General features: G+C 46.4%; 1 protein-coding gene across 17 annotated transcripts in view; it reads right to left on the bottom strand.

Annotated features, from left to right (window-relative positions):
- jakmip3 (Janus kinase and microtubule interacting protein 3) overlaps positions 1 to 17,395 on the bottom strand; it is an 84,567-nt gene that overhangs the window by 32,799 nt on the left and 34,373 nt on the right. For 7 of the 17 annotated variants that reach the window (XM_071394618.1, XM_071394617.1, XM_071394614.1 and 4 more), the window contains exons 4-5: positions 4,482 to 4,700; positions 854 to 973 (exon numbers count right to left, since the gene is read on the bottom strand). In XM_071394618.1, the coding sequence (XP_071250719.1) occupies positions 854 to 973; positions 4,482 to 4,700 (339 nt within the window). The remainder of the gene's footprint in view (positions 1 to 853; positions 974 to 4,481; positions 4,701 to 17,395) is intronic. The other 10 variants (XM_071394623.1, XM_071394622.1, XM_071394628.1 and 7 more) reach the window with 5 other exon arrangements.

Genomic DNA, 17,395 nt, shown 5'->3' on the forward strand with positions numbered 1-17,395 from the left:
ATAACATCAATGATCCACCACCATATTTTACCATAACATCAATTATCCACCTCCATATTTTACCATAACATCAATTATCCACCACCATATTTTACCATAACATCAATTATCCACCTCCATATTTTACCAAAACATCAATTATCCACCTCCATATTTTACCATAACATCAATTATCCACCACCATATTTTACCATAACATCAATTATCCACCTCCATATTTTACCATAACATCAATGATCCACCACCATATTTTACCATAACATCAATTATCCACCTCCATATTTTACCATAACATCAATTATCCACCACCATATTTTACCATAACATCAATTATCCACCTCCATATTTTACCAAAACATCAATTATCCACCTCCATATTTTACCATAACATCAATTATCCACCACCATATTTTACCATAACATCAATGATCCACCACCATATTTTACCATAACATCAATGAGCCACCACCATATTTTACCATAACATCAATGATCCACATGGTTGTTATGCCAGAACCAAACTGATCCAATACCAAACCTGGTTGTTATTCCAGAACCAAGCTGATCCAATACCAAACCTGGTTGTTATTCCAGAACCAAGCTGATCCAATACCAAACCTGGTTGTTATTCCAGAACCAAGCTGATCCAATACCAAACCTGGTTGTTATTCCAGAACCAAACTGATCCAATACCAAACCTGGTTGTTATTCCAGAACCAAGCTGATCCAATACCAAACCTGGTTGTTATACCAGAACCAAACAGGAGGGCATTGCGGTCCTCCAGCAAATCAGCATTCAGGGCTGGAACCACCCAGTTTATACTTGTGATTAGAAGACGTCAGAACGGCTCACCAGTTCGTTTCTTTCCTCTGACAAGAGGGCGTTGCGGTCTTCCAGTTTGCGGATGATGGCACTCAGCTCAGAGATCTTCAGTTGGAAGCGCCGAGCTTCCTTCTCATCCAACTGCTGTTCCTGAAACACACACCGACTGCAGATTACTGGGAATAACCTCAAACACCCTCCCCAGACCCCTGTAGGCCATATTATTACAGTATATTAGGCCCCACCCACTGAACCCCACGTATCTAAAGCCCTATGGACCTTCACTGTAAACACTCCATGTGGAAACGTCAGTTCATGTGATAAAATACACCTGGACACTTCTGGGTTCCTGTTGACATGGGTTTTTTTCTCTCTATATAACAGTGTAATGAAGTGTGCAGTGGGTACATTCATTCTTACGCAGAACAAATAATAAACAGAAAAATGAAAAACATCCATCCATTTTCTGCTGTGAAAATGGAAGCACTATTCAATAGTCTACGGTCACTAGTGTTTATTACAGTACAGCCCTGCTCGCTACTCATCAGGGTTGGGGTCCTTTTGAAATGAAGGAAGTCAATTCAGGAAATTATTATTTGAATTTAACATTTTAAAATAAATATCTTCTCCTTTTCAGTTTATTGAAAAGTCTTTTTTTTTTCAATTATTGAATTGGAACGTCAATTTACTTCCTGAATTGACTGACTTGAATTGGAATTGACCCCAAAGCTGGTCCCTGCTACTCCTGACTCCTGACGCTCAGACTCCGCAGCTGTGAGAAGAGACTACCTACATTGAGAGGTATGCTGATAATAATAAGTAAGTAGCCTGTTGAAATAACAGGTGTCTAGTCTGGAAGCATGAGTAGGTGAGTGTAAGGGAGTGGGAATATTGGTGACAGTGTGAAGGCGTTCAGGTGATGTGCTTATAGAATGAGGAAGTCACAGGCCACGGACTGGTGCACAGCAGGCAGGCTTGGATTGGTGCTGAAAGAACAGCTAGGACATCAAACATTTAGTTCTTCAACGGGGAATGGTGACGTGTGTAAATTTGATTACGAGGAATTTGCTGTAAAATATTTATAAAATTAAAATTAATTCAAATTGAAATGTGCAGTCTTTTGTATCCACTGTGTTGAAAATTCAGAGATTCATATATATATATTTATGAGCTGAAAATATTAAAATCAAGAGCTGAAGACGAAAGAACGAGATCGTAACAAAACCATCTATAAACATCTCAAGAATTCCTTATTCAGTGGTGCAGAAGACATCTTTCAACAACAGAGAACATCGTATCTGCTGATAGACAGTAAAGGAAGGTGAGAGGACTGGTGCTGGGTGGAGGAATAGACAATAAAAAGGAAGGTGAGAGGACTGGTGCTGGGTGGAGGAACAGACAGTAAAGGAAGGTGAGAGGACTGGTGCTGGGTGGAGGAACAGACAGTAAAGGAAGGTTAGAGGGACTGGTGCTGGGTGGAGGAATAGACAGTAAAGGAAGGTGAGAGGACTGGTGCTGGGTGGAGGAATAGACAGTAAAGGAAGGTGAGAGGACTGGTGCTGGGTGGAGGAATAGACAGTAAAGGAAGGTAAGAGGAGTGGTGCTGGGTGTAGTAATAGACAGTAAAGGAAGGTGAGAGGACTGGTGCTGGGTGCAGTAATAGACAGTAAAGGAAGGTTAGAGGACTGGTGCTGGGTGCAGTAATAGACAGTAAAGGAAGGTGAGAGGACTGGTGCTGGGTGGAGGAACAGACAGTAAAGGAAGGTTAGAGGGACTGGTGCTGGGTGGAGGAATAGACAGTAAAGGAAGGTGAGAGGACTGGTGCTGGGTGGAGGAATAGACAGTAAAGGAAGGTGAGAGGACTGGTGCTGGGTGCAGTAATAGACAGTAAAGGAAGGTGAGAGGACTGGTGCTGGGAGGAGGAATAGACAGTAAAGGAAGGTGAGAGGACTGGTGCTGGGTGGAGGAATAGACAGTAAAGGAAGGTGAGAGGACTGGTGCTGGGAGGAGGAATATACAGTAAAGGAAGGTGAGAGGACTGGTGCTGGGTGGAGGAATAGACAGTAAAGGAAGGAGGAATAGACAGTAAAGGAAGGTAAGAGGACTGGTGCTGGGTGGAGGAATAGACAGTAAAGGAAGGAGGAATAGACAGTAAAGGAAGGTGAGAGGACTGGTGCTGGGTGGAGGAATAGACAGTAAAGGAAGGAGGAATAGACAGTAAAGGAAGGTAAGAGGACTGGTGCTGGGTGGAGGAATATACAGTAAAGGAAGGTTAGAGGACTGGTGCTGGGTGGAGGAATAGACAGTAAAGGAAGGTGAGAGGACTGGTGCTGGGTGGAGGAATAGACAGTAAAGGAAGGTAAGAGGAGTGGTGCTGGGTGTAGTAATAGACAGTAAAGGAAGGTGAGAGGACTGGTGCTGGGTGCAGTAATAGACAGTAAAGGAAGGTTAGAGGACTGGTGCTGGGTGCAGTAATAGACAGTAAAGGAAGGTGAGAGGACTGGCGCTGGGTGCAGTAATAGACAGTAAAGGAAGGTGAGAGGACTGGTGCTGGGTGCAGTAATAGACAGTAAAGGAAGGTGAGAGGACTGGTGCTGGGTGCAGTAATAGACAGTAAAGGAAGGTTAGAGGACTGGTGCTGGGTGCAGTAATAGACAGTAAAGGAAGGTGAGAGGACTGGTGCTGGGTGCAGTAATAGACAGTAAAGGAAGGTGAGAGGACTGGTGCTGAGTGGAGGTATAGACAGTAAAGGAAGGTGAGAGGACTGGTGCTGGGTGGAGGAATAGACAGTAAAGGAAGGTTAGAGGACTGGTGCTGGGTGCAGTAATAGACAGTAAAGGAAGGTGAGAGGACTGGTGCTGGGTGCAGTAATAGACAGTAAAGGAAGGTGAGAGGACTGGTGCTGGGTGCAGTAATAGACAGTAAAGGAAGGTTAGAGGACTGGTGCTGAGTGGAGGTATAGACAGTAAAGGAAGGTGAGAGGACTGGTGCTGGGTGGAGGAATAGACAGTAAAGGAAGGTTAGAGGACTGGTGCTGGGTGCAGTAATAGACAGTAAAGGAAGGTGAGAGGACTGGTGCTGGGTGGAGGAATAGACAGTAAAGGAAGGTGAGAGGACTGGTGCTGGGTGCAGTAATAGACAGTAAAGGAAGGTGAAAGGACTGGTGCTGGGTGGAGGAATATACAGTAAAGGAAGGTGAGAGGACTGGTGCTGGGTGCAGTAATAGACAGTAAAGGAAGGTGAGAGGACTGGTGCTGGGTGCAGTAATAGACAGTAAAGGAAGGTGAGAGGACTGGTGCTGGGTGCAGTAATAGACAGTAAAGGAAGGTGAGAGGACTGGTGCTGAGTGGAGGAATAGACAGTAAAGGAAGGTGAGAGGACTGGTGCTGAGTGGAGGAATAGAGAAAATCTAGGCTCAGCCAGGGCAGATTTCTAGACTCCATTTAAGCATCTAGAAACAGATAAAGAAGGTGAAGCACAAAGAAAGCAAAATAAACACGTTAGCTATATTTAAAGTTGCAGATGCAACAAAAGGCCTTGCGTTTGTGGAGGTAAGGCTATAGATAGCCTGCATTAAGCAGCAGTTAGAAGCTAGATGGAGGGATAGCCTGCATTAAGCAGCAGTTAGAGGCGAGATGGAGGGAGATAGATTGCTTACGAGGCTCTCTGAGGTGTCTCCTGCACCACTGGGGTAAGGAGCGTCTCTTTTGGGGCTGTGGAGGTGTCCTCCTGCCCCAGGCTCCCTGCTTCTGATCTGGGCTAGCTGCTCATCCACAGCCTCCTTCTGCAGCTGGAGCCTCTGAGTGTGTCCAGCCTGAACCCCCAGCTCCTTCCCCAGCACACAGCATGCTCTGTCTTTTACCTTAATCTCATCCATCTACAGAGCAGAGCAGAACAGAGGAGAGGAGAACAGAGGAGAACAGAGCAGAGCAGAACAGAGGAGAACAGTGGAGAGGAGAACAGAACAGAACAGAGGAGAGGAAACATAACAGAGGAGAACAGAACAGAGCAGAGGAGAGTAGAACAGAACAGAGCAGAGGAGAGTAGAACAGAACAGAACACCGAAGAGGAGAACAGAACAGAAGAGAACAGAACAGAGGAGAACAGTGGAGAGGAGAACAGATCAGAGGAGAGGAGAACAGAACAGAAGAGAACAGAACAGAGGAGAACCGAACAGAGGAGAACCGAACAGAGGAGAACAGAACATAACAGAGGAGAACAGAACAGAGGAGAGAAGAGGAGAGAAGAACAGAACAGAACAGAGGAGAGTAGAACAGAACAGAACACCGAAGAGTAGAGGAGAACAGAGGAGAACAGAACAGAGGAGAACAGAGAGGAACAGAACAGAGGAGAATAGAGGAGAACAGAACAGAGGAGAACAGAGAGGAACAGAACAGAGGAGAATAGAGGAGAGGAGAACAGAAGAGAACAGAACAGAACAGAGGAGAACAGAACAGAGGAGAACAGAACAGAGGAGAATAGAGGAGAACAGAACAGAACAGAGGAGAACAGAACAGAAGAGAACAGAACAGAGGAGAACAGAGGAGAACAGAACAGAGGAGAACAGAACAGAGGAGAGGAGAACAGAACATAACAGAGGAGAACAGAACAGAGGAGAGGAAAGGAGAGAAGAACAGAACAGAACAGAGGAGAACAGAACAGAGGAGAACAGAACAGAAGAGAACAGAACAGAGGAGAACAGAACAGATGAGAACAGAACAGAAGAGAACAGAGGAGAACAGAACAGAGGAGAACAGAAGAGAACAGAACAGAGGAGAACAGAACAGAGGAGAACAGAACAGAACAGAGGAGAGGAGAACAGAGGAGAACAGAACAGAAGAGAACAGAGAGGAACAGAACAGAGGAGAACAGAACAGGGGAGAACAGAACAGAGGAGAACAGAACAGAGGAGAACAGAGGAGAACAGAGGAGAACAGAACAGAGGAGAACAGAACAGAGGAGAACAGAGGAGAACAGAACAGAGGAGAACAGAACAGAGGAGAACAGAAGAGAACAGAACAGATGAGAACAGAACAGAGGAGAACAGATCAGAACAGAACAGAGGAGAACAGAACAGAGGAGAACAGAGGAGAGGAGAACAGAACAGAGGAGAACAGAACAGATGAGCTCAGTCGAGCATGAGTGTGCATGCATATAAGTCACACACACACAGAGAGCCACATCATGCACACACACAGTAGGCTACTGTTCTGTTCAGCCGAGGCCATGAAAAAATGTTTGGCAAGACCAGCGACAAGCCCCGCCCTGTTTGATTGGCCATTCAGAGAACAGGAGCATCCTGTAGCTACTAAACATCAGAAACACAATAAGATCCCCCCCCCAGATGTACTGTTTCTTTCCTGTAATCAATGCTTCATTCATTTTACAGATCACACGTGTGTTGCCGGGCAGCAACCACAGTCTAGGGTCACATTCAACAAGATCACAACAAATCAATCTCCGTGAAACGACATGAAATAGTCCTGGTGATGTCCTGGGAAAAGCAGACATGACCCAGCTCTTCTAGATATATGCAAATCTGCATGCTTCTATTCACAACAGTCCCAACCCAGCTAGCATTTAGCTACACATCAACCTGTTAGGAAGCCAATAGAGAAACTCACTAAAGCTACATAACACATCAGCCTGTTAGGAAGCCAATAGAGAAACTCACTAAAGCTACATAACATATCAACCTGTTAGGAAGCCAATAGAGAAACTCACTAAAGCTACATAACATATCAGCCTGTTAGTAAGCCAATAGAGAAACTCACTAAAGCTACATTACAAATGAACCTGTTAGGAAGCCAATAGAGAAACTCACTAAAGCTACATTACAAATGAACCTGTTAGGAAGCCAATAGAGAAACTCACAAAATAAAAGGAAATTATAAGAAATATAAACTAGGGGAAACCTGTACATGAGACTGTTGTTATCTTATAAACTAGGGGAAACCTGTACATGAGACTGTTGTTCTGTTATAAACTAGGGGAAACCTGTACATGAGACTATTGTTCTGTTATAAACTAGGGGAAACCTGTACATGAGACTGTTGTTCTGTTATAAACTAGGGGAAACCTGTACATGAGACTGTTGTTCTGTTATAAACTAGGGGAAACCTGTACATGAGACTATTGTTCTGTTATAAACTAGGGGAAACCTGTACATGAGACTATTGTTCTGTTATAAACTAGGGGAAACCTGTACATGAGACTATTGTTCTGTTATAAACTAGGGGAAACCTGTACATGAGACTATTGTTCTGTTATAAACTAGGGGAAACCTGTACATGAGACTATTCTTCTGTTATAAACTAGGGGAAACCTGTACATGAGACTGTTGTTCTGTTATAAACTAGGGGAAACCTGTACATGAGACTATTGTTCTGTTATAAACTAGGGGAAACCTGTACATGAGACTGTTGTTCTGTTATAAACTAGGGGAAACCTGTACATGAGACTATTGTTCTGTTATAAACTAGGGGAAACCTGTACATGAGACTGTTGTTCTGTTATAAACTAGGGGAAACCTGTACATGAGACTGTTGTTCTGTTATAAACTAGGGGAAACCTGTACATGAGACTGTTGTTCTGTTATAAACTAGGGGAAACCTGTACATGAGACTATTGTTCTGTTATAAACTAGGGGAAACCTGTACATGAGACTGTTGTTCTGTTATAAACTAGGGGAAACCTGTACATGAGACTGTTGGTCTGTTATAAACTAGGGGAAACCTGTACATGAGACTGTTGTTAGGATATGTGTCTAAATTAATTCATTAAACAGTATCTAATCTCTAATTTCCAGTGTTCTGTCTGTAGATGTCACTGACAGTAACCTAAACCAGACATTTGAACCGTCCTCACTTACCGGTCTTCTACTAAAATAACATTACAGTTGTCATCACTGTGACAAAGGCGCAGCAGCGCCTCTTCAACCTCAGGAGGCTGAAGAAATTCGGCTTGTCACCAAAAGCACTCACAAACTTCTACAGATGCACAATCGAGAGCATCCTGTCGGGCTGTATCACCGCCTGGTACGGCAACTGCTCCGCCCACAACCGTAAGGCTCTCCAGAGGGTAGTGAGGTCTGCAGAACGCATCACCGGGGGCAAACTACCTGCCCTCCAGGACACCTACACCACCCGATGTCACAGGAAGGCCATAAAGATCATCAAGGACAACAACCACCCAAGCCACTGCCTGTTCACCCCGCTATCATCCAGAAGGCGAGGTCAGTACAGGTGCATCAAAGCAGGGACCGAGAGACTGAAAAACAGCTTCTATCTCAAGGCCATCAGACTGTTAAACAGCCACCACTAACATTTAGCGGCCGCTGCCAACATACTGACTCAACTCCAGCCACTTTAAAAATGGGAATTGATGGAAATTATGTAAAAATGTACCACTAGCCACTTTAAACAATGCCACTTAATATAATGTTTACATACCCTACATTACCCATCTCATATGTATATACTGTACTCTATATCATCTACTGCATCTTGCCATCTTTATGTAATACATGTACCACTAGCCACTTTAAACTATGCCACTTTATGTTTACATACCCTACAGTACTCATCTCATATGTATATACCGTACTCTATACCATCTACTGCATCTTGCCATGCCGTTCTGTACCACCACTCATTCATATATCTTTATGTACATATTCTTTATCCCTTTACACTTGTGTGTGTGTGTAAGGTAGTAGTTGTGGAATTGTTAGGTTAGATTACTTGTTGGTTATTACTGCATTGTCGGAACTAGAAGCACAAGCATTTCGCTACACTCGCATTAACATCTGCTAACCATGTGTATGTGACTAATAAAATTTGATTTGATTTGATTTGATTTGAGCCACTATATCAGACAGACAGACAGTAGAACACTAGACTGTGACAGAGCCACTGTATCAGACAGACAGTAGAACACTAGACTGTGACAGAGCCACTGTATCAGACAGACAGACAGTAGAACACTAGACTGTGACAGAGCCACTGTATCAGACAGACAGTAGAACACTAGACTGTGACAGAGCCACTGTATCAGACCGACAGTAGAACACTAGACTGTGACAGAGCCACTATATCAGACAGACAGTAGAACACTAGACTGTGACAGAGACACTATATCAGACAGACAGTAGAACACTAGACTGTGACAGAGCCACTGTATCAGACAGACAGACAGTAGAACACTAGACTGTGACAGAGCCACTATATCAGACAGACAGACAGACAGTAGAACACTAGACTGTGACAGAGCCACTGTATCAGACAGACAGTAGAACACTAGACTGTGACAGAGCCACTGTATCAGACAGACAGTAGAACACTAGACTGTGACAGAGCCACTGTATCAGACAGACAGTAGAACACTAGACTGTGACAGAGCCACTGTATCAGACAGACAGACAGTAGAACACTAGACTGTGACAGAGCCACTATATCAGACAGACAGTAGAACACTAGACTGTGACAAAGCCACTGTATCAGACAGACAGTATAACACTAGACTGTGACAGAGCCACTGTATCAGACAGACAGACAGTAGAACACTAGACTGTGACAGAGCCACTATATCAGACAGACAGACAGTAGAACACTAGACTGTGACAGAGCCACTGTATCAGACAGACAGTAGAACACTAGACTGTGACAGAGCCACTGTATCAGACAGACAGTAGAACACTAGACTGTGACAGAGCCACTGTATCAGACAGACAGTAGAACACTAGACTGTGACAGAGCCACTATATCAGACAGACAGACAGTAGAACACTAGACTGTGACAGAGCCACTGTATCAGACAGACAGACAGTAGAACACTAGACTGTGACAGAGCCACTATATCAGACAGACAGTAGAACACTAGACTGTGACAGAGCCACTATATCAGACAGACAGTAGAACACTAGACTGTGACAGAGCCACTGTATCAGACAGACAGTAGAAAACTAGACTGTGACAGAGCCACTATATCAGACAGACAGACAGTAGAACACTAGACTGTGACAGAGCCACTGTATCAGACATACAGTAGAACACTAGACTGTGACAGAGCCACTGTATCAGACAGACAGTAGAACACTAAACTGTGACAGAGCCACTGTATCAGACATACAGTAGAACACTAGACTGTGACAGAGCCACTGTATCAGACAGACAGTAGAACACTAGACTGTGACAGAGCCACTATATCAGACAGACAGACAGTAGAACACTAGACTGTGACAGAGCCACTGTATCAGACAGACAGTAGAACACTAGACTGTGACAGAGCCACTGTATCAGACAGACAGACAGTAGAACACTAGACTGTGACAGAGCCACTGTATCAGACAGACAGTAGAACACTAGACTGTGACAGAGCCACTATATCAGACAGACAGTAGAACACTAGACTGTGACAGAGCCGCTGTATCAGACAGACAGTAGAACACTAGACTGTGACAGAGCCACTGTATCAGACAGACAGACAGTAGAACACTAGACTGTGACAGAGCCACTATATCAGACAGACAGTAGAACACTAGACTGTGACAGAGCCGCTGTATCAGACAGACAGTAGAACACTAGACTGTGACAGAGCCACTGTATCAGACAGACAGTAGAACACTAGACTGTGACAGAGCCACTGTATCAGACAGACAGACAGTAGAACACTAGACTGTGACAGAGCCACTGTATCAGACAGACAGACAGTAGAACACTAGACTGTGACAGAGCCACTGTATCAGACAGACAGTAGAACACTAGACTGTGACAGAGCCACTGTATCAGACAGACAGTAGAACACTAGACTGTGACAGAGCCACTGTATCAGACAGACAGACAGACAGTAGAACACTAGACTGTGACAGAGCCACTATATCAGACAGACAGTAGAACACTAGACTGTGACAGAGCCGCTGTATCAGACAGACAGTAGAACACTAGACTGTGACAGAGCCGCTGTATCAGACAGACAGTAGAACACTAGACTGTGACAGAGCCACTATATCAGACAGGCAGTAGAACACTAGACTGTGACAGAGTCACTATATCAGACAGACAGTAGAACACTAGACTGTGACAGAGCCACTATATCAGACAGACAGTAGAACACTAGACTGTGACAGAGCCACTGTATCAGACAGACAGTAGAACACTATACTGTGACAGGGCCACTATATCAGACAGACAGTAGAACACTAGACTGTGACAGAGCCGCTGTATCAGACAGACAGTAGAACACTAGACTGTGACAGAGCCACTGTATCAGACAGACAGTAGAACACTAGACTGTGACCAGGCCATGGTGGGTTAGATCAGTCAGAAAGCCACACTGGTGTATCTGTGACAACAGGTATAATTCATACAAACACTTGCTGTCCCAAACGACACCGTATTCTCCCTATGTAGTGCATTACTAAGGGCCAGGGAATAAGTTGCCATGGCATTTTGGAGCAGCCAGTGGCATCACCAATGAAATATAGTGTGAATGGCCCAGAGGTAATATTCAAGTGTTTTAACTATTCTTCTCAGTCACCCAGTCACCCAGTCACCCAGTTTCCCAGCCCCCCAGTCACCCAGTCACCCAGTCACCCAGCCCCCCAGTCACCCAGTCACCCAGCACCCAGTCACCCAGTCACCCAGTTACCCAGCCACCCAGTCACCCAGTCACCCAGTCACCCAGCCCCCCAGTTACCCAGTCACCCAGCACCCACTCACCTAGTCACCCAGCTCCCCAGTCACCCAGTCACCTAGCCACCCAGTCCCCCAGTCACCCAGCCACCCAGCCACCCAGTCACCCAGCACCCACTCACCTAGTCACCCAGTCACCCAGTTACCCAGCCACCCAGTCACCCAGTCACCCAGCCACCCAGCCACGCAGTCACCCAGCCACCCAGCCACCCAGCCACCCAGTCACCCAGCCACCAAGCAAAACAGTCACCAAGTAACCCAGCCAGACCATAATAAACAGCTCTGTGGGCTTTAGGTGTGAAGTCCCCATGAATCATCGTCACAGAGCTGATGATGCCAGTGAAGTGCCCGGGCGATGGCGTTTCCATGGTGATCAGCAGGCAGGCCTAAATGAGGGGGCTAACGTTACTCACTAGATGAATGGAGACAGTTGCTGTGGCATGGATCAATGACTCTGAGTCCATAATGGCATTCTATTCCCTATATTCTGCTTTACTTTTGACCAGGGACCATGTGACTTAAAGAAGTGCACTTAATAGGGAATAGGGTGCCATTTTGGATGCAGACCATTTCTACAAGCAACAATAAATCTGCACTTGCCCCTTTGACCTCTCAGCCCGGGTTAGCTGTAAAACCCACTGTCCACTGTCTCAGCCTGGGTTAGCTGTAAAACCCACTGTCCACTGTCTCAGCCTGGGTTAGCTGTAAAACCCACTGTCCACTGTCTCAGCCTGGGTTAGCTGTAAAACCCACTGTCCACTGTCTCAGCCTGGGTTAGCTGTAAAACCCACTGTCCACTGTCTCAGCCTGGGTTAGCTGTAAAACCCACTGTCCACTGTCTCAGCCTGGGTTAGCTGTAAAACCCACTATCCACTGTCTCAGCCTGGGTTAGCTGTAAAACCCACTGTCCACTGTCTCAGCCTGGGTTAGCTGTAAAACCCACTATCCACTGTCTCAGCCTGGGTTAGCTGTAAAACCCACTGTCCACTGTCTCAGCCTGGGTTAGCTGTAAAACCCACTGTCCACTGTCTCAGCCTGGGTTAGCTGTAAAACCCACTGTCCACTGTCTCAGCCTGGGTTAGTTGTAAAACCCACTGTCCACTGTCTCAGCCTGGGTTAGCTGTAAAACCCACTGTCCACTGTCTCAGCCTGGGTTAGCTGTAAAACCCACTGTCCACTGTCTCAGCCTGCGTTAGCTGTAAAACCCACTGACTGCTGTCCACTGTCTCAGCCTGGGTTAGCTGTAAAACCCACTGTCCACTGTCTCAGCCTGGGTTAGCTGTAAAACCCACTGGCCACTGTCTCAGCCTGGGTTAGCTGTAAAACCCACTGTCCACTGTCTCAGCCTGGGTTAGCTGTAAAACCCACTGGCCACTGTCTCAGCCTGGGTTAGCTGTAAAACCCACTGTCCACTGTCTCAGCCTGGGTTAGCTGTAAAACCCACTGTCCACTGTCTCAGCCTGGGTTAGTTGTAAAACCCACTGGCCACTGTCTCAGCCTGCGTTAGCTGTAAAACCCACTGTCCACTGTCTCAGCCTGGGTTAGCTGTAAAACCCACTGTCCACTGTCTCAGCCTGGGTTAGCTGTAAAACCCACTGTCCACTGTCTCAGCCTGGGTTAGCTGTAAAAGCCTCTGTCCACTGTCTCAGCCTGGGTTAGCTGTAAAACCCACTGACTGCTGTCCACTGTCTCAGCCTGGGTTAGCTGTAAAACCCACTGACTGCTGTCCACTGTCTCAGCCTGGGTTAGCTGTAAAACTCACTGACTGCTGTCCACTGTCTCAGCCTGGGTTAGCTGTAAAACCCACTGACTGCTGTCCACTGTCTCAGCCTGGGTTAGCTGTAAAACTCACTGACTGCTGTCCACTGTCTCAGCTTGGGTTAGCTGTAAAACCCACTGACTGCTGTCCACTGTCTCAGCCTGGGTTAGCTGTAAAACCCACTGTCCACTGCAGAAAGTAAGGCTGCAGTCCACTTGATCTTCCCTATTGGTGGGAAACTCTTTTGCCTTTCAGCACAGAGCACAGACACTGCTATCCATTGGTCGGCCACAGACACACAGACACACAGACATAGAGAGCACTGAGAGAATTTTTCAAAGCATGTCGCTTCAGATCTCAAGATGTAATCTTGTGGATAGTCCAAAAGCCCTGCTGATGCTCAGAAATTCCAGCAACCAGCATGGCACACAGAAGCACAGCATCCATTTAGCCTAGTAGTGCAGTGAAATGTGATTTTGGGAGTCTGGATGAGTCTTCCAACTGGCTTCACTCACTGTGTTCTGTGAACACTAGATTTACTGCACCTACCCATCTGCAGACACTCAAGAAAGGTTTAGAGAGGCTCTTAGACCACTCTCCTCTCTCCCTTTTCTCTACTTCCTCTTCTCTCCTCTTCTCCCTCTCCTCTCTCCCTTTTCTCTACTTCCTCTTCTCTCCTCTTCTCCCTCTCCTCTCCTCTCCCCCCTTTTCTCTACTTCATCCTCTCTCCTCTTCTCCCTCTCCTCTCCCCCTTTTCTCTACTTCCTCTTCTCTCCTCTTCTCCCTCTCTCCTTCCTTTTCCTCTCTCCTCTCCCCCTTTTCTCTACTTCCTCTTCTCTCCTCTTCTACCTCTCCTCTCCCCATTCTCCTCCGCTCCCCCGCTGTCTCCTCTCCTCTCCCCCTTCCTCTCCTCTCTCTCTCTCTCTTCTCTTCTCTGTACCTTAGTGCCTGTCTGCCTGGTATTAACCCTCTGCTATTAGGGAGTTCCAGGTCAACTATAGTCATGATTCTATCTAAACAATGCAGCTGTGTATGTCTCGTCTCCTCCTTCAGACACAACACAGAGTCCAGGGAACAGGGTTCAGTTGACCTTCCTCTCTCTCCACTTACAGAGAGCCAGACAGTCATTCCCAGAAGCAGATGCTTCCCTCCTCACATATCGGTGTAAGCATGGCTCATATTTCTTATACCAGTCATCCTTTCAACTCCATGATGTGAAGTGAACAAGTGCACACTTTGGGAGACTGGATAGATGGAAAGCAGGGCGTGAAAAAGGATTGGTTTAGTGTCCTCTCTTCTTCCAGAAAGCCAGTATCATTCCCAGATAGCCAGTTGCTATGTTCCACACATATACAGTACATCTCTATCACTGTATCTATGACTAAGAACCATCGGAGGGCCTCGTCCCATCAGTGTGTGTGTGTGTGTGTGTGTGTGTGTGTGTGTGTGTGTGTGTGTGTGTGTGTGTGTGTGTGTGTGTGTGTGTGTGTGTGTGTGTGTGTGTGTGTGTGTGTGTGTGTGTGTGTGTGTGTGTGTGTGTGTGTGTGTGTGTGTGTGTGTGTGTGTGTGTGTGTGTGTGATAGACAGACAGGCAGGCAGGCAGGAAGACAGTCAGTCAGTCAGTCAGTCAGGAAGGAAGGAGGGAAGGAAGGCAGACAGACAGGCAAAGAGGCAGACAGACAGATGGACAGACAGACAGATGGACAGACAGGAAGGCTTCCTATTCTAGTCAAGTGCCCAATGAGAACACCATGCCAAAATCCATGTTGTCCTGGCTGACATTTTAAAAGCATTTTTAACTGACATGATTGAGCCATAAATCAATCATCCTTGGAAAAAAACTAAAATCCAGATTTGAAAAATGAGCATCGGTTGTGCTTGACATTCGGCAACATGCAGGCTAAAATTATTCAATATCCCTGAGCTAACATTATGTTTGGGGATACATCGTGCTTGTATTTTAAGCAAGAGAGATTTCCCGTAAAACTGTGTCATGAAATGGTTAGGAGTTTCGTACCTAGCGACCGCATCACGCTGTACCAATAATTAGAGTAACGCCTACCCTCCTGTGTCTTATTTCTACACTACATAACAAGACGTTATCGGAAAGGATAAGGTATTCATTCTGAAGGTACAGGCAGGTCTCTAATGGCTTGCTGAGCGGGGTAGTAGGTCGGTCATTTAGCATCTAACTAGAACTGCTGAGTCCCGAACCACTGTCCCACTAGCTGCTGACCAGGCCTTTCACTCATGTGCTGCTTCTGCCAGAGTCCCTAACCACTGTCCCACTAGCTGCTGACAAGGCCTTTAACTCATGTGCTGCTTCTGCCAGAGTCCCGAACCACTGTCCCACTAGCTGCTGACAAGGCCTTTAACTCATGTGCTGCTTCTGCCAGAGTCCCTAACCACTGTCCCACTAGCTGCTGACAAGGCCTTTAACTCATGTGCTGCTTCTGCCAGAGTCCCGAACCACTGTCCCACTAGCTGCTGACAAGGCCTTTAACTCATGTGCTGCTTCTGCCAGAGTCCCTAACCACTGTCCCACTAGCTGCTGACAAGGCCTTTAACTCATGTGCTGCTTCTGCCAGAGTCCCGAACCACTGTCCCACTAGCTGCTGACAAGGCCTTTAACTCATGTGCTGCTTCTGCCAGAGTCCCTAACCACTGTCCCACTAGCTGCTGACAAGGCCTTTAACTCATGTGCTGCTTCTGCCAGAGTCCCTAACCACTGTCCCACTAGCTGCTGACAAGGCCTTTAACTCATGTGCTGCTTCTGCCAGAGTCCCGAACCACTGTCCCACTAGCTGCTGACAAGGCCTTTAACTCTTGTGCTGCTTCCCTCTGAGGAGAACACTGAACATCTGAACACATTGGAAATTAAAACCTGCAAATTAGCCCATTTTCTGCTGATGTTTAAAAGCTAATTTCCTCCCACGCAGATACACAGCTTCAACTATTACATTCTGTGCATCAAGCCATATCATTATAGTCTAGATAGCCCACATACATTTCCAGAAGTAATGAGGGTCCAAAATGTCCAAAATGCCACCCCTTTCTCTATATAGTGCACTATATTTGACCAGAGCCCTATGCAGGCCCTGGTAAAAAGTAGTGCACTACATAGGGAATAGGGACCCGTCTTTGACGCAAGCCATAACATTGAAGTCTAGATAGCCCGCATTCATGTTCAGAAGCATTTAGGGGGATCCATCCAGCATCTCTGTCTTTAAGATGTTCAATTCTGTTTTAAAAGCTTATTTCCATATGCTTTCATCTGCAGAATGTGGTGATGTCATAGAACTCTCCCTGGAGCTCACTCTCATCTACTCCCCCTCTTCCTCCCTCCTCCTCCTCCTCTTCTCTTTTGTCAATGACTCTCACTGGCAGCTAGATATTGTAGCTTGCCCGACTAAAATCAGCAGAGCCCACATACAGAAACATATCTACAGCATTCACCTGGCTATAGCCTGCTGATGCTAGCCTGTCTGCTACATTCACCTGGCTATAGCCTGCTGATGCTAACCTGTCTGCTACATTCACCTGGCTATAGCCTGCTGATGCTAACCTGTCTGCTACATTCACCTGGCTATAGCCTGCTGATGCTAGCCTGTCTGCTACATTCACCTGGCTATAGCCTGCTGATGCTAACCTGTCTGCTACATTCACCTGGCTATAGCCTGCTGATGCTAACCTGTCTGCTACATTCACCTGGCTATAGCCTGCTGATGCTAGCCTGTCTGCTACATTCACCTGGCTATAGCCTGCTGATGCTAACCTGTCTGCTACATTCACCTGGCTATCCCCTGCTGATGCTAACCTGTCTGCTACATTCACCTGGCTATAGCCTGCTGATGCTAACCTGTCTGCTACATTCACCTGGCTATCCCCTGCTGATGCTAACCTGTCTGCTACATTCACCTGGCTATAGCCTGCTGATGCTAGCCTGTCTGCTACATTCACCTGGCTATAGCCTGCTGATGCTAGCCTGTCTGCTACATTCACCTGGCTATAGCCTGCTGATGCTAGCCTGTCTGCTACATTCACCTATTGAGGCAGTGCTAGCCTATTGCTGAGGCAGTATTGGGGCAGTGCTAGCCTATTGCTGAGGCAGTATTGGGGCAG

The sequence above is a fragment of the Salvelinus alpinus genome, chromosome 3 (genome assembly GCF_045679555.1).
Source record: "Salvelinus alpinus chromosome 3, SLU_Salpinus.1, whole genome shotgun sequence".
NCBI lineage: Eukaryota > Metazoa > Chordata > Actinopteri > Salmoniformes > Salmonidae > Salvelinus > Salvelinus alpinus.